The 16,508-nt window shown below is 66.4% G+C and overlaps 2 protein-coding genes across 5 annotated transcripts; one reads left to right on the top strand and one right to left on the bottom strand.

The window, feature by feature from the left end:
- Positions 1–22: 22 nt before the first annotated feature.
- TRIM46 (tripartite motif containing 46) lies at positions 23–9,614 on the top strand. Of its 4 annotated transcripts, none has more exons than XM_023247505.2 (10): positions 23–634; positions 2,015–2,276; positions 2,524–2,867; positions 3,538–3,681; positions 3,790–3,885; positions 4,536–4,789; positions 5,100–5,221; positions 6,197–6,499; positions 7,253–7,550; positions 8,496–9,614. In XM_023247505.2, the coding sequence occupies exons 1-10, from the start codon at positions 182–184 to the stop codon at positions 8,887–8,889; spliced, it is 2,670 nt and encodes an 889-aa protein (XP_023103273.1). In that variant the 5' UTR covers positions 23–181; the 3' UTR covers positions 8,890–9,614. The 4 variants fall into 4 exon arrangements, with proteins under 4 accessions (XP_023103273.1, XP_023103276.1, XP_023103274.1 ...); XM_023247506.2 differs by lacking the exon at positions 23–634 and adding an exon at positions 797–1,246; XM_023247507.2 differs by lacking the exon at positions 23–634 and adding an exon at positions 1,405–1,533.
- Positions 9,615–10,606: 992 nt separating this feature from the next.
- On the bottom strand, positions 10,607–16,071 carry MUC1 (mucin 1, cell surface associated). The gene is given in 9 exon segments (XM_045048916.1): positions 10,607–10,821; positions 11,713–11,750; positions 11,753–11,861; positions 11,945–12,066; positions 12,191–12,324; positions 12,476–12,531; positions 12,630–14,083; positions 14,542–14,599; positions 15,947–16,071. Coding segments are annotated over 9 exon segments (2,163 nt in total). The 5' UTR covers positions 16,070–16,071; the 3' UTR covers positions 10,607–10,752.
- Positions 16,072–16,508: the final 437 nt, after the last annotated feature.

Below are 16,508 nucleotides of genomic sequence, written 5' to 3'. Positions count from 1 at the left end.
AAATATTGCGTCCAGGAGGGGCCGTGGCCACCGCCCTGGTCCCGGCCCTTCCCCGCACCCCGAGCGTCTGCTGCCTCTCGGCGCAAGCTGCTGGGCCCGTGGCCCCTAGCCTCTAGCCCACGTGTGTCTTCTTTGCCATTTATGTCGTCTCCAGTGCCCGTTCCTCACACCTCCCTACGCCATGATCGCTGGCTGGACATCTCCCGTGGACTCTTGCCCAAACCAAAATCTGGTCCTCCCGTTCTGGAGCCCGTCTTTCTCTGAAACTCTCCTCCCGCTTTATATAAGTAAGACTACGGAGCCAACGAAGAATGGCAACATAAGAAATGGCTCCCCCTCCAATGCCATTCCATGTTACCCACCCCCCACCCCGTCTTCCGAGGACCACGTGGGGAGAACTATTTCCCACCTCCTACCTCGACGGGCGCTGTTCGAGGCTGTCTCTGGAGCATGCGCAGTGACATCTCACCCCCACCCCTCCCCACACCCCCACCGGGCTCCCGCATTAAGCCCGGGGTTCGCAGCCGCAGCCGGGATCGGGCACCCGGGGGCGGGCGGGCATGGTAAGGCCATGGCTGAGGGTGAGGACATGCAGACCTTCACTTCCATCATGGACGCGCTGGTCCGCATCAGTGTGAGTTACGGTGGGGTCGAGGGGAGAGGACGGAGAGGGGGGGGGGGAGCGCAGGGGTCCGGGGCCGGCCGGGACCTTGTACAGGTGGAGATGAGGCAAGATGCCGGGATGCAGGCAGGGGCCTGGGGAGGTCAGAGGGGACCGGGAGGTTCGGGGTGCAGGTTGGAGAGGGTAAGCCCGGAGGCAGCCCAGAGGTGAGTGAGGTGGCGTCCATCTGGTGGGGTATGAGGAACCAGGAGCCGCCCGGATGCAGCGGCTGGGCTGGGGTGCCCGCCGGCAGTGCACCAGGGCTGGGGCTCTGTACGCTACGAGGAGGGGGCGTGTGTGAGCTCGGATGTTTTCCAAGAAAACTGAGGCTAGGTGAGGGGCGATGAAGGAGCCGCCCCACGGTGCAGTTCCAAATTTGGACCCTTCGGCGAGACCCCACCCCACCGCGCCCCCACTCAGGGCTGCCTCGGAGCCCGCGGTTGTCATGGCAACCCGTGCCCGGCTCTCCCAGGGGCGGTGCCAACCCTGCCCCCCCCACCACTTCCTTCCCCCTCCCTGCCTGTCCCTCCCTCCTTTGTGTCAGCTGCGCCCCTGACCGGGATGGCTGCGAAGAGAGGGACCAAGGTGAGGCGGGGGGGTGGGGCATAGCTTGAGGACCCCCTCCACCAAAAAAGGGAGGGGTACTTCCGGTGGGGAGGGGGCAAGTAGGCGGGAGCTGGGCTCCTTGTCGCCTGGGGAGGGGGTTGCGGCTAGTCAGGGGGAGGGGGAGGGAGGGGGCGGGAGGGCCGGACGGTCGGGGGCGAAGGGAATGGGCTCGTCTCGCCGACCCGAGGAGCCGGGTGGGGAAATGAAGGCTGGGGAATGGAGCCTGGGGCGGCCGCGGGCCGAGCCGCGGCAAGATGATGGACGCGGTGAGCGGGAGGATGGAGAGCGAGCGGCGCCTGGCTATAGGGAGGAGTCACGCCGGGGCGGAGGGGGGGGTGCCCCCGAAGGGGGCGGGGGTCCGCACCGAGCTGCAGAATGGGCGGTGTCCTTGAGAGCAGCTGGCGGCCCAGAGGTGGGGGGAGGCGGGCAATGGCCAGGGGAGAGGGGCTGCGGGCCCAGCTCCCCCGCAGGGGGAGCGAGAGGGGCGGGGCTAGAGGCTGGGGGAGGCTGGCGCTCCAACCCGCCCCCCCCCCTCCGTGGGCTTTAGCTCTGTGCCAGAGCAGGAGAGGCAGGCGACAGAGCCGGGAAGGTGTATGAACCAGGCCCAGGCCGGTGCTGGGGAAAAGCCTTAGGCAGCTCGTCTTCTTGCCCCTGCTCGAGACCCCGTGGGTTTCTGAGGGCAGCTGAGAGGCCTGTCGAGATGTGCCCGGTGTCGTGCTCTGAGCCGGCCTCCTGCTGTCTCCACAGACAAGCATGAAGAACATGGAGAGAGAGCTGCTGTGTCCGGTGTGTCAAGAGATGTACAAGCAGCCACTGGTGCTGCCCTGTACCCACAACGTGTGCCAGGCCTGTGCCCGGGAGGTGCTGGGCCAGCAGGGCTACATAGGCCACGGTGGGGACCCCAGCTCCGAGCCCACCTCTCCTGCCTCCACCCCTTCCACCCGGAGTCCCCGCCTCGGGCGCAGAACTCTCCCCAAGCCGGACCGCTTGGATCGGCTGCTTAAGTCAGGTGGGGCTGGGTCCCGGGGACCGGGGGTGGGGACGCTGGGGTGTCCACGGGGAAGATGGAAACCTCCGTCGCTGGTCAGGGGCATCTGTCTGTCTTGCGGGGGGTGAGGAGACCGTTCATACAGGCTGTAATGCGAGCTGAGCTCTGGCACGATAAAAAGTCTTTTTTTTTTTTTTTCCACGGAGCAGACTCTCTGCCCCTCGGCCGGCCGAAATGCTCACCTCCCTACCTCCCTGCACTTCCACAGGCTTTGGGACGTACCCCGGGCGGAAGCGAGGCGCCCTGCACCCCCAGGTGATCATGTTCCCGTGCCCAGCCTGCCAGGGCGATGTGGATCTGGGGGAGCGGGGCCTGGCAGGGCTGTTCCGGAACCTGACCCTCGAGCGCGTGGTAGAGCGGTACCGCCAGAGCGTGAGTGTGGGCGGCGCCATCCTGTGCCAGCTGTGCAAGCCCCCGCCACTAGAGGCCACCAAGGGCTGCACCGAGTGCCGAGCCACCTTTTGCAACGAGTGCTTCAAGCTCTTCCACCCCTGGGGCACCCAGAAGGCCCAGCACGAGCCCACGCTGCCCACCCTCTCCTTCCGCCCCAAGGTGAGCCAGCCCTGGAAGAGCCTGCGGAGGGAGGGGCGCGGTGGTGCCGCACGGTGGGGGGCGAGCCCAGGTCTGTGGGCTCGCGAAAGGAGGTGGGTGGAGGTTCGCCTCTGCCGGGCTCCTCTTTCTGTAACAACAACAGCAAAAAGGCACCGGACGAGTCTTTAAACATCGTCCAGCCTCCATCCTGTCTGCTGAATGAGAAGGATAACATCTGCCCTGCCATCCCCATGCCCTGAGGGCTGTGGAAGGGATCACATGAGATAGTGTTTGTGAAAGTTACCTGTAGGCTGAAAAGATCTGTCTGCGTTCACGCGTTCGCTGAGTAAATATTTATCAAGCCTGGTTCCTGGTGCTATTCTAGACGCCGGGGATAGGGCAGTGAACAAGATGGGCAAGGTTAATTATTAGCCGCAAGGCGAAGATTAATTATCGTTATTATTGCTATTAGCACGCATCCGGAGGTAGAGGGGAGGGCGGAGCTAGACGAAAACCTGGTGCAGGCCAGGCTCCCTTTGGTGCCAGTGTGCACCACCAGGTGGCACTGTGGAGCACCCCAGCCGGGCTCCCCCACAGGGCCGTGGAGAGGCAGGGCCAAGCGCTTGGGTGGTCGGTCAGCCCCCTCAAGCCCCCCGTCGGCTGACTCCGTCACTGCTCTTTCTGTCCCTAGGGCCTGATGTGCCCAGACCACAAGGAAGAGGTGACCCATTACTGCAAGACGTGCCAGCGGCTGGTGTGCCAGCTCTGCCGGGTGAGGCGCACCCACGGTGGGCACAAGATCACACCGGTGCTCAGCGCCTACCAGGCCCTCAAGGTGAGGACTCTGCCTCGCTCAGCCCACACTCACGCCCTCTGGCACCTCCTCCTACATGCTGGCCTCTGCCGAGCTAGGCATGATGCCCACCTCTTTCTTCCCCCTCAGGACAAGCTGACAAAGAGCCTGACATACATCCTGGGAAACCAGGACACGGTACAGACCCAGATCTGTGAGCTGGAGGAGACCGTGAGGCACACTGAGGTGAGGGAGGGCATGGAGGTGGGCCCTGGGCCCTGCCGGGGAGTGGGAGCCGGCAGGGGGGGTGTGCGTGGGCATGGCCCGATCACCTGGTTGCCAGCTCAGGAGGCCCATGTGGGGTCCAGGGATGTGTTGGGGTTCTGGTTAAGCCAGGTTGGCTGGGACACGGGTGCCCCAGACGAGGCTGTACCTGGGGCTACAGTGGGGACAGGGCGGCGGTCACCCAGGACAGGGAGAGCTTGGAAAGCCCCGGAGACATAGCTCAGATGCCCTCAGGCTCGGCCGCCGCGGAGGATGGCACACACCTCTGACACTTTCCGGCAGATGGCTCGAATCGGCCGACGTGGGGATAGACAATAAGGAAGGGGCGGAGGCCGGTGGACATTAGTGCAGTCGTGGCCTCTCTTGTTTGGGGGACTCCTTAAGGGCTCAGGGCTGTGGTGTGGGCATCCAGGAAGGTCAGCACAAAGCTTCAGAAGTTAAACCCATGTGGGTGTCCGGGGGGTCTTTGGAGACGCGAGCCTGGCTCTGTTGGAACGGGCGGGTAGGGTTTCCCCAGATCTGCCGTGGTCCCGGCCCCGGTGTGGCGCCCCAGGAGGCAGGCACACGTGCCGCCTTCGAGAGGAAGATAGTGAGTGTTGCTCTCTGGGCAGGTGAGTGGCCAGCAGGCCAAGGAGGAGGTGTCCCAGCTGGTGCGGGGGCTGGGGGCTGTGCTGGAGGAGAAGCGGGCATCGCTGCTCCAGGCCATTGAGGAGTGCCAGCAGGAGCGCCTGGCCCGTCTCGGCGCCCAGATCCAGGAGCACCGGAGCCTACTGGATGGCTCAGGCCTGGTGGGCTATGCCCAGGAGGTTCTTAAGGAAACAGACCAGCCCTGCTTTGTGCAAGCAGCCAAGCAGCTGCACAACAGGTACCCGGGGGCGCGGCCCAGGGCGCGGGGGCGCAGGGGTGCGGCCAGTGTCGAGGACGGCACGCGAGGTGCAGCCCCCTGGACAGACGCAGGGGTGCGGCCAGTGTCGGGGACAGCGTGCGAGGTGCTGCCCGGTGGACAGACAGGTCCCCAGGCTTTAACACCGGGCCCAACTGGTACCCAGCTCGCCTGCGGGGACAGGAGGAGACCCACCGCAGGGGCCGAGGCTCTAGGGACAGGCAGGGCCGGGCGGAGGGGAAGGGCGGCGGCCCGGAGGGCCGTGCCTGACCCTTGCGCGCCCCCGTCGCAGGATTGCCCGGGCCACGGAGGCCCTGCAGACCTTCCGGCCGGCCGCCAGCTCCTCCTTCCGACACTGTCAGCTGGACGTGGGGCGTGAGATGAAGCTGCTGACAGAGCTTAACTTCCTGCGAGGTAAGGAGGTGGCCAGGCCCCGTGCCCCATTAGAGCCCTCCCCCGTCTCCCCCCCCCCCCCAGCAGCGGGCCCGGGGGGCAGCGCCCACCGGGACGTCCCGGCCTCCCGCCCAGCCCGGCCTAGCCGCCCCTCCCCGCCGCCGCCCGCCCGCCCGCCCGGCCACACCGCGCTCAGCGCTGCTTCTCCCTCTCTTTGTTTGTAGGCTGTGGCCACCGCGGACTCCGCTCCGGAGCACCCCAGGCAAGTCAGCGGCCCTGCCCCGGGGGCCCTGCCCTGCCGCCCCCACACAGCTCGGCCACCCACCCCTGCTTCCTTCTCGGTCCTCCCCCTCCAGCGCCCTCTGTCTCTCTCTCTCTGCCTGCCTTGGGCTCCTGCCTAATCCCTGCCCTCTGACCTTTTGTCCTCCGGACCCTCGCCCTCTCTACTTGCCTCCTCTTCCCCTTGACCCTGGTCTCCTGCTGCTGTCCGGCTCTCACTCGCCCCCTCCCGGCCCCTGCTCTCTGGCTTGCTGGCCCTCGCGTCTGTCTCCCTCCTGCCCTGCCCCCTCCTCCTGTCCATGCCCTTTAGCCTGGGTTCCAGTGGCCCTTGTCTGCCTTTCCCCTGGGCCTTTCTTTATCCGTAGAATAAACAAGGTCATAGAAAGAAGGGTCCCCATCTGGTCTAATACCTTTTTTGACAGAGGAGGAAACTGAGGCCCAGAAAAGGGAAGCAACTGACCTAAGGCCAGAGTGAGAGAACGGCAGGCCAGGACGGGCACGAGGCCCCCTGCCCCCTGCCCCGTCCACACCCGTCTCTCCCCTGGGCTGTGCCCTGCCCGCCCCCTGCCCGGCCCCCGGCCCCCAGACGGCCTTCTCCGCAGCTCCCGCTCACCCACACTCACCCCCCCGGCCCCCGCTGCTTCCCCTTCCCTTGCCCGCCCTCCACGCCAGGCCGCTGACCAGGCCCCCACTGACCCCCTCTGTCTCTTCCCACAGTGCCCGAGGCTCCCGTCATCGACACCCAGCGCACCTTCGCCTACGACCAGATATTCCTGTGCTGGCGACTGCCCCCCCACTCGCCACCCGCCTGGCACTACACCATCGAGTTCCGGCGCACCGATGTGCCCGCCCAGCCGGGCCCCACCCGCTGGCAGCGGCGGGAGGAGGTGAGGGGCACCAGCGCCCTGCTCGAGAACCCCGACACGGGCTCCGTGTACGTGCTGCGCGTGCGGGGCTGCAACAAGGCCGGCTATGGCGAGTACAGCGAAGACGTGCACCTGCACACGCCCCCCGCACCCGGTGAGCGGCGCCCGGCTGGGCACAGTGCGGCCTTCGAGGCGCGTAGGGTACGCGGGGACCCACTGAGGCCACCGACGGCCGGCGAGACAGCACAGCGGGCCGCGCGCCAGCTCTGGGGCTGGACCACCTGGGTTCAGACGCCCGCTCTGCCTCTTGCCAGCTGTGGCTTTGGGCAAGCTATTTGTCCTCTCTGAACTTCGGGTCCCTCTTCCGTAGGGACAATAGCAGTATTGTTGCTGTGAGAAGGGACTGAGGTCCGTTCCCAGTAGTAAGTGTGAGGGCAGTGACTCTCCAGAAAATGGTCTGGCCCCTGGGGCGCGGGCGGAATCCAGGAGCGTCACCACCCAAGTGGGGTGTAAGGGCCGGGTGTGAGCACCAGAGTGTGGGCTGGAAGGCGTGGGTTGGTGGGGAGGGGGGTGTCACAGCTGGGACGGAGCGGCAGTGGGGGCTCGGGGGGGGGGGGGGGGGCGGGGCGCGGCCACAGGAGAGGGCCAGGAGGAGGCGCTGCAGGCCAACTGGGAGACCGGTTTCTGGACCCACTAGTCACTCCTAAAACTCTTCTTGGGGTCCCAAGCCCATTTGGGATGCCCCCTTTTTTCCCCTCATGCCCCCGATGGTGGTCCTCCAGGCCCTGGTCCCCAGAGCCCCCGCCCAGCCCTCAGCAGCTTGTTCCATGTCCTGAAACCCCCCAGTGTCCTCCAAGGCCTGTGTTTGTCCCTGAAGCCCTTTCTTTGTCTCCCTCCCCCGCTGCAGTCCTGCACTTCTTCCTCGACGGCCGCTGGGGCACGAGCCGAGAGCGTCTGGCCATCAGCAAGGACCAGCGAGCGGTGCGGAGTGTTCCGGGGCTGCCCCTGCTGCTGGCCGCTGAGCGGCTGCTCACCGGCTGCCACCTGAGCGTGGACGTGGTCCTGGGAGACGTGGCCGTGACCCAGGGCCGCAGCTACTGGGCCTGTGCCGTGGACCCAGCCTCCTACCTGGTCAAGGTGGGCGTCGGGCTGGAGAGCAAGCTTCAGGAGAGCTTCCAGGGAGCCCCCGACGTGGTCAGCCCCAGGTCAGGCCTCTCGGGGAGGGGCGGGGTGTGGGGGCCCTGGGTGGGGGAGCTGGGCCCAGGACGGGGTGGCAGCGGGAGATCGGGAACAGGGACGCGGGGCCGAGCCCGGCGTGGGCTCCGCCCAAGGGGCTTAGAGGCTTGCTTTTCGGAGGAGTGTGTCGCTTGGAAAGGGATGTGGGGAGAGGGGCCGTCCACCTGCTTCCACCTGTCCCTCAGGCCCACCAGGCCACCTGTCCGGCCTCTGCATCTCCCAACGCCGTTTCCAACGTGCTGTCTCCACAAAACCCACTCTTCCCAGGACCTCCTTCACCGCGTCTGTCTTCAACATCCTAAAATCCTTCCCTTGACGTTGCCATCTCCACCCCCCCATTGCCAGCGCCCTGCTTAACGTCCCCCACGCGTGTGCCTCCCCGAACCCTTTCTCCCCGCACTGTCCCTAAACACTCCATTTCTCTGAAATGCACCCCCATCCCACACCCCTCCACCCCAGCTCTCTCCCAACACCTGCCTTCCCGACAGCCTTTCTCTCCCCAGCCCCTCGGTCACTAGGCCGCCTCAACCCCCTCAAACCCTCCTGGAGCTCCTTGCCGGCGTGATGCCCCTCCCCCGTTGCTCTCCTCACTCCTTCCTGTCTCCTGCCTCCTCATGGTGCCTGATCCTCACCTCCTTCTCCCCTGCCTCTCGTGCCAACGTCCTTGCCCTTCGATACCGCTTTCCTCGTGGACTCAGACTCCCCCCCCCCCCCCCGCCCCATATTCTAACCCCTGTGTCTGCGACGCGTCCCAAGTCGATCCTCTCGCTCCCCGACATCCCGTCCTGTCACCGTCTCAGCCCTCGGCCCCACCCCACCCCTTGTGTCTCAGCCAGCCCTTGCCTTCCCCCCCCCCCCGGTGCCCCACTTCCCCCCTCCGCTCCCAACACCTTCCCACCCACCGGCTCCCGCAGGTACGACCCGGACAGCGGACACGACAGCGGTGCCGAGGACGCCACCGTGGAGGCTTCGCCACCTTTCGCCTTCCTGACCATCGGCATGGGCAAGATCCTGCTGGGGTCGGGGGCCAGCTCCAACGCGGGGCTGACGGGGCGGGACGGCCCCGCGGCCAGCTGCACCGTGCCCCTGCCGCCCCGCCTGGGCATCTGCCTGGACTACGAGCGGGGCCGAGTTTCTTTTCTGGACGCCGTGTCCTTCCGCGGGCTCCTGGAGTGCCCCCTGGACTGCTCGGGGCCCGTGTGCCCTGCCTTCTGCTTCATCGGGGGCGGTGCCGTCCAACTGCAGGAGCCCGTGGGCACCAAGCCTGAGAGGAAGGTCACCATCGGGGGCTTCGCCAAGCTGGACTGACCCGGGCCCTGCCCCCCCCCCCCAGGCCTGCTGGAGCCGGGTTATGCCTCCGGCAGCTTCCCCCTCACGCTCCTCCTGCCGTGCCCCCTGGCCCCTTACCCGATGTCTGTGTATTCCTGGGGCCTTCCCTCCACCAGGGGACTCTCCTCTGCTCACCTTTCTAGATATCCCTCATTCCCTCCAGCCCCCGCCGAGTCTCTGCCCCACACCCTGCCCTTGGCATCTTACCCGAGTCACGGAGGGGCCCCCTTCCCCATCCCTGTCCCGTGCCTCTCCCCCGGCTCCCGGGGAGGGAAGGCATCTGGAACTCTGGGCATGATCCCCAGTCTGCCCTCTGCACTCTGCCCTGCCCAGCTCCCTGCCCCGTCAGTCCTCAACTACAGCCTTGGGGCGGGCAGGCTTTTTTGGCCAGACACTGCCCAGGCGCTCCCTGGTGAGGGGAAGGGGGCCCCGTCATCCTGCTTTAGTCGTTGGGGTCCCCACGCCCCTCGGCCGCATGCCTGTATCCCCTGTCTCCCTCTTGCATGCTTTACCCTGTCCCACACCCACGCCAACGTGCCAAGTCTCCCGTGGGGCCCCAGCTGAGGTTGGGTGTCCCCCGTGGGTTGGGCTAGGCAAGGCCTCTGGGGTCCGCTGCTGCCCCCCTGCAGTGGGCACTGCCCGGCCCGTGCCGAACAACAGCTGTTACTTTCATGGTTTATAAACAATAAACTGTGATGCCGGCACATCTCTGCCTTCCATTCCTTTGTTTCCTGTGCTGGGCGTAGCAGACGGGAAGGACCCAGGGTGCAGCACCGTGGCTCAGAGCAGGGGTGCTGGGCGGACCTGGGGCCCGAGGGAAGGAGGTCCCTGGCCGGGTGCTCTGGGCCTCCCGCCACACCGGCTCCCGCTCAGGCCCAGGCTGACGGCGGCCTTCAGGGGACCCGCCGTCCTGGTGGCTGCCGGCCCGGCAGGGGCCCAGGGCCCCAGGGCCCCAGGGGATGTGGCGAGAGGGCAGGCCCTGTGCCTGGGCCCGAAGGGGTCAGGGAAGCAGAACGACTTCCCCATTCCCGGGGCGCCTGGAGTCGACCCCGCTGGCCAGGGAGGGGGCCGGGCCCGGCGCCAGCACCTCCGGATCTGGGATCTGATGCAGCTTATCGTGGTGGCCGTGTTGACTCTGCCTGCGTTATCGCGGCCCAGGGGCTTACTTCACACTCCGGGACACTAAGAATAGAGCCGCCAGGGGCACGGGGCCAAGGGGAGGCGAGGGTGTGGCCGCCACCAGCCCCCAGCCCCCAGCCCAGGAGAGGGGCGAGGGCAGCCGCGGGTGCAGGTGGAGCCGGGTCACGCCAGCCTCGGAGCCGCCTCGGTTTCGTTTCCTCCTTCCTCCTGCGCCGCCAGGGATGGGAAGAGGTGACCGGCACCCCAATGTCGTCTCCTCACCACGCCTCCTGCTTTCCAGATGAACCCCACCTCTTGCCTTCTTCCCCCCCCCCCCGGCAAAGACCCCTTCCAGGTCCCCTCCCCACATTCGGCGCCCCCATCTACGGGTCACAGAGGGTCACGAGGGGCCACAGAGGACAGATCCCAAGGTGGCAGCACAGAGGGGGTCCACGTTTTATTCAGCCACATTCTGGGGCTAACTTCCCTCTCAGGGCTCCCTGGGCCTGTTTTCCTGGGAGCCACTGTCCCAGGCTTGTCCCCAAGGGGCTCCAATGGGTTTCGGCAGGGCCGAGGCCGGTGAGGGGACGTGGTGGGGCCTGTGAGTGGCCCAAGCTGAACTGCCAGCTCACCAGCCCGGGACGGAGCTGAGAGGAGAGGCCTGGCAGCAAGGAGCCCGGGGGAGGCAGCTGGCACCGGCTGGACGCGGGCAGGCAACACGCCCTACAAGTCAGCAGAGGTGGCCGCCGGGTTCGTGTAAGCGAGGCTGCCGCCGCCGTTGCCCGCGGAGACCTGGGTGGGGGGAGACGCCGGCTGAGAGCGCCTCCCGGGGCTGTGGGTCCCACCCCAGGCGGGGTAACAGGCCCGAGACTCTCACTAACTCTGGAAGGGTTAATTGGAAAAACACCTGCCGGGCCCCCGCTGGCAGCCAGGTGACCGTAAACAGGGGCCTCTCCTCCTCCCTCCGCTCCCCTTCACTCCCTCCCCTGGGCTCTCAGCAGCCCCCCTGCCCTCCCCTACTGCTCCCTTCTCCTTCCATCCTCTGTGCCCGCAGCCCCGGCAGGTGTATGCGTGTCTCTGTGTCTCCGTAAAACTGGGGGAAGGAAGTCCGCGGGCGAAGGAAAACAGGGTCAAGGGAAGGAAGCTCCCCTCCCCCACCTGGAGTGGCGTTCCAGCCCCAGGTGGCCCGAGTAATTATTTACCAGGCCCTGGAGAGAAAGGCCAGGTGAGCAGAGGGGGAGGAGGGGTCCTTGCTTCCTCCAGAGGCCAGAGGCCCATGGCGCCCAGGCTCGCCTGGCGAGACTTCTTAGCCCACGTTCCTGCCAGCCTTTCTCAATCTACTCTCCACTCTCAGCAGCCTGGAGGGGAGGCGGGGCACAGGTGCCTCTTCCCTTGTGAGTCCCCGCGGGAAGGGCTCCCCTGGGCACGGAGCCTCACCCCTTTCATGTCTGAGATCCCCGTTCGGCACGGCAGGGAACGCTAGCTGGAGACGCCGGACCCTCTCCTTGGAGGTCCCCTGATTCCCAAGGTCCCCTCCCCAGGCCTCCTCTGACCTCTGACCCCATGCTCACCGGGCCCTGTGCCGCGTCCTCTGCACCACCTTTCCCTTCCAAGTTCTCCGGGCTTTGCAAGCATCCTTCCAGAGCCCCTGCCCAGCCCTAGCACCGTGGGCCCCACCCTCACCTCCTCATAGGGGCTGCGTCTGGTACTCCCAGGGGGATGTAGCGCCCGTGGGTATGGTAGGTGGGGTACTCGCTCATAGGGTGATAGGCATCGCGGGGCGGAAAGAGGTCCAGCTGCCCACAGTTCTTCCGGCGGCACTGACGCACGGTCTGGGGAAACAAGGTGTCAGGGGGGGCCGTGGAGTTCCCTCCAGCGGGGCAGCTGTGGTCAGGGCTGGAGGCCACACACTCACCAGGACAACGAGATAGACGATGGCCAGTGCCAGCAGGACACACACCAGCACCAGCAGGGCGATGCCCCAGCCGGGTACCCCAGACCCGGACCCAGCAGCGGAAGGAAATGACGCGTCACGTACTACGAGGAAAAGCAGTGGTCAAAATACTGTCCCAGGGAGGTGGCCCTCCCCTCCCAGCACTCTGGGGAAGAAGAGCAGGAGCCCGGAGGCGGGAGGGAGGGGCCCGGGAGGCGGGGGCCTCACCATGGACACTCGAGATGGACATGTTGTATCTGGCTGCTTCTGCTCTGTGCTCCTCAAGCTGTGTCCTCACGTTGAGGGCATCGGTGGTGCCCTGTCGGAAGGCCAGGGTGCATTCTACCACCACAGTTCCTGGCCTGCTCCCGGGGAAAGAGAACTCAGCCAGGAGTCCCAGCGTCCGGGCCAGCAATCCCCCCCACCCCCACCCCGGGGCCGTGAGTGCGCCAGCCCTCCCCACAGTGGCGGCAACTTCCGCCCTCCCCACAGGGCCCACGCCCGGAATTGTACCTGAACTTGATGCTGGAGAGGCCCAGAAAATCTTCCTGATTATAAACCTGCAAAAACTGGGTGAGAAGGGCGGGATTAAGGCTTGATGCAAACCGTTCAGGCGGTTTTGGGGCTGCTGCTGGGGGAGCACGACAGAGAAAAAATAGCCACTCACCCACTCAGAAATGTTTCTCTGCAGCTCCTGGTAGTAGCTGGTGTTGGGATCTTCCAGAGAAGAGTTAAACTGAAGGTTCGAAATGGAAAAGGACAGGAAGAAAAAGGAGATCCTAATGGACAACTGGGGAGAAGTCTTATGATTGGAGGAGGTGACGGGCTCCACACTGTGGTTAGTGGCGCTGGTGGTGGTCCTGGCGCTGTGGCTGGCGGGGCTGCTGGTGAAGGATGAGGTGCCAGCGGTGGTCAGGGACGTGGTGTCATTGGCGGTCGGGGACGACGTGTCAGTAGAGGTCGGGGACAAGGTGTGAGTGGTGGTCGGGGACAAGGTGTGAGTGGTGGTCGGGGACAAGGTGTGAGTGGTGGCCGAGGACAAGGTGTCGTTGGTGGTCAGGGACGTGGTGTCATTGGTAGTCAGGGACGACGTGTCAGTAGTGGTCGGGGACAAGGTGTGAGTGGTGGTCGGGGACAAGGTGTGAGTGGTGGCCGAGGACAAGGTGTCGTTGGTGGTCGGGGACGTGGTGTCATTGGTAGTCAGGGACGACGTGTCAGTAGTGGTCGGGGACAAGGTGTGAGTGGTGGTCGGGGACAAGGTGTCAGTGGTGGCCGAGGACAAGGTGTCGTTGGTGGTCGGGGACGTGGTGTCATTGGTAGTCAGGGACATGTCAGTGGTGGTCGGGGACAAGGTGTGAGTGGTGGTCAGGGGCGAGGAGTCAGTGGTGGTTGAGGACAAGGTGTCGTTGGTGGTCAGGGACGTGGTGTCATTGGTGGTCAGGGACACGTCAGTGGTGGTCGGGGACAAGGTGTGAGTGGTGGTCAGGGGCAAGGAGTCAGTGGTGGTTGAGGACAAGGTGTCGTTGGTGGTCAGGGACGTGGTGTCATTGGTGGTCAGGGACATGTCAGTGGTGGTCGGGGACAACGTGTCAGTGGTGGCCGAGGACAAGGTGTCATTGGTGGTCAGGGATGAGGTGTCAGTGGTGGTCGGGGACGGGGAGTCAGTGGTGGTCGAGGACAAGGTGTCATTGGTGGTCAGGGACGTGGTGTCATTGGTGGTCGGGGATGACGTGTCAGTGGTGGTCGAGGACAAGGTGTCGTTGGTGGTCAGGGTGTCAGTGGTGGATGAGGTGTCAGTGGTGGTCGGGGACGGGAAGTCAGTGGTGGTCGAGGACAAGGTGTCAGTGGTGGTCAGGGACGTGGTGTCATTGGTGGTCAGGGACGTGGTGTCATTGGTGGTCGGGGACGACGTGTCAGTGGTGGTCGAGGACAAGGTGTCGTTGGTGGTCAGGGTGTCAGTGGTGGATGAGGTGTCAGTGGTAGTCGGGGACGGGAAGTCAGTGGTGGTCGAGGACAAGGTGTCAGTGGTGGTCAGGGGTGAGGTGTCAGGGAGTCCTGGGGCGGAGGCCGAGCTTGAGGTAGGGCTGATGGTCAGGGACGAGGTGCCAGCGGTGTCTTGGGCTGCAGTGATAAGTGTAAGAGGTTGAGGGCACAGGTCTGGGTTGGGGTCAAATCAGAACAAGGAGGAAAGACATCCTTCGGCCTCCTGAGAAGCAACGGCTCGGGAAGATTCGGAGTGGGGCAAATCCTGGTCGGGCCCTCCTCCTCCTCCCTGGCTGGCAACCTCCCTCTCCCCCCACACCCCTGCTCCTAGCTGTCCATTTCTCTGCTCCTAAGATCTATGTCTCCTGACCCCCCCCCCCCACCTCCCCAGACTTCTCTTCAGGTCTTTCTAGGCCCCTGGCACCAGCTCTCCCCAGGGGCGAGGGGCCGGCTCTTGTCTGTCCTTGGCCGCCCTCCTGTATTCTGGCACAGACCAGGCCGCCCCCGGGGATGCCATCTGCGAGGAAAGAGACCTGACGCAAACGCTGAGAAGACCACACGAGCAAGGCAGCCCCCTCCCCGGCTGTGCCCCTCACCTGTAAGCAGCAGGAGGAAGCAAGGGGCCAGGAAGCGCAGCGTCATGGTGGTGGTGAGCTGGGTGGGGAGGGGGCGGAACACCCTCGGCTAGGAGCTGCGTGTGAGGTGGCGCCTGCTGCTTTATACCGGTCCCCGGCCCGCCCTAGGCTTGGCAGGAGCAGGTGACAGGTGACAAAACCCCGCCCCCTCCCCCTTTCCCTACCTCCTACCTCTTCCTCCTCCTCCCCAACCGTTCCTGGCCCCTCAGGTGGGGTACGTGGGCTCGGATCACTCCACCCTCTGACATCCCGCGGGTGCTCCCATCACCGGCCACTGCCCGGCTCCAGAAGAGGAGCAGGGGTGGGGGGGGGGGGAACCGAGGACCTGGGCCTCCTCGGCTCTAGTTTTGGCCTCCGGGCAACAGCCGGGGTGAGAAAAGGGGCAGAGGAAGTGGGCCGGGTTAGGGTCCCGGACCGCGGGCCGAGGAAGCTCACCCTCGCGTCCCTCACCCCGCGCCCCATTCTCAATGGGCCCCCTGAAGCCCCACCGTGGGGGCTTGGCGGGGGGGTACGAGAAGGCTCGAGAAAGGGGGGCCCGGGGCCAGTTTTGGACCCCCTCCCCCCGCCACTTCCCGGAATCGCCGCTCCCTTCAGGGTTCCGCGCGCAGATCCACCGAAACCCACAGTCCCCGCCCCTGCCGGGCTTTCCAGGGCCGGCGTTCCCGCCTTGGCTGCCTCCCGAGGAGGGGGCGGGGAAGAAGTCCCACTGGACGCGGGCCGAAACCTGGGCTCCGCGGCACCCCGAGGTCTCTCCTGCCCGGGGCTCCGGCTCGCGGCGGGCGGGGCTCTCCTGCCCCCTGGCGGCAGCGCGCGGGGACCCCGGGCGCCCGGTTGGCCGGAGGGGGCGGCGTGCCCGAGGGCGGCCCGAGGGGCCGGGCGCGCAGGTCTGGGGCTCAGACGCGGAGGGCAGGGACGCTCCGCTCCACCGACGGGAGGGGCTGGCGGCAAGAGGGGGACCCCGGGGCGCGTGGGGGCGGCGTCTGGAGGAGACGGCGCTCAGTGGGTGGGGTCCCGAGGTACAAGGAAGGGGCACCCAAATATGTGGGAGAGGACAGCGGAATGTGGGAGGGGAAACGGGGCAGGTTAGTGACGCATGTGGGCGGCAGAGAGTAGGTGGGGCAACCGAAGGGTATTTGGGGGCCCAGAGTGGCATTGGGGGTAGACAGGCACACGGTGTGACCCGGGGACCGTATGGGGGGGGTGCGTGATTGGGCGGGGGGGGGTGGCGAGAAGAACTAAGGACGCAAACGCTTGGGCGCCGCGCACGTGGAGCGTGGGGGTCGGGCCCCCCCCCCCAGAGGTTACCTCCCCCACCCCAGCTACGCCCCCATTAGGAAAACCGTTCCCAGTCGCCGCGGGTACAGACTGGAAAAGGAGCTTTCACAACCCCTCGGGGCGGCGGGGTGCAAGGAAGCGGGGCCGCGGTTACGCGCGGAGGCCCGAGGGGCGCGGAAGCCCCCCGCCCGGCCGCCCGAGAAGGCGCGAGCATCTAGGTGGGCGGTCCCAAAACTGCTGCCCCGGCGTTGCCAGGCAACAGCCATTCAGTCCGGTTGCTGGGACACGCGTCGCCACGGCGACGGCTCCGCGCCGCGCACTCCGAGTATTTAAAGAGCAAGCGCGCGCAACGGCTGGGTGTCGGAAAGCGGCTTTCCGGGCCACCGCGGTCTCCCCTCCTGCCTCCCCGCGCCCCCCTCCCCCGGCCGTCCCCTCCCCCTCGCCCGGGCGCCGAGTCTCTGGCTTCCGAAGCGGACCAAACTCCCCGGCGCGACCCCGGTTCTGGGGCTGGTCCGGCTGCAAGCGGTGCGGAGCGCGGTCCCGGGCCCCGGGCGGGCGGGAGGGACGGGACGCGGTGCAGTGTTGTTCTCTCCCCCGCCAATATTGCACTCGTCCCGGCCTCCGGCCCCCCCGGCCCCCCGGCCCCCCCTCAC

Source organism: Felis catus, chromosome F1 (assembly GCF_018350175.1).
Source record: "Felis catus isolate Fca126 chromosome F1, F.catus_Fca126_mat1.0, whole genome shotgun sequence".
In the NCBI taxonomy this organism is placed as follows: Eukaryota; Metazoa; Chordata; class Mammalia; order Carnivora; family Felidae; genus Felis; species Felis catus.
Note: the sequence above shows the minus strand (reverse complement) of the source record. Positions and strands in the feature narration are given on the sequence as shown.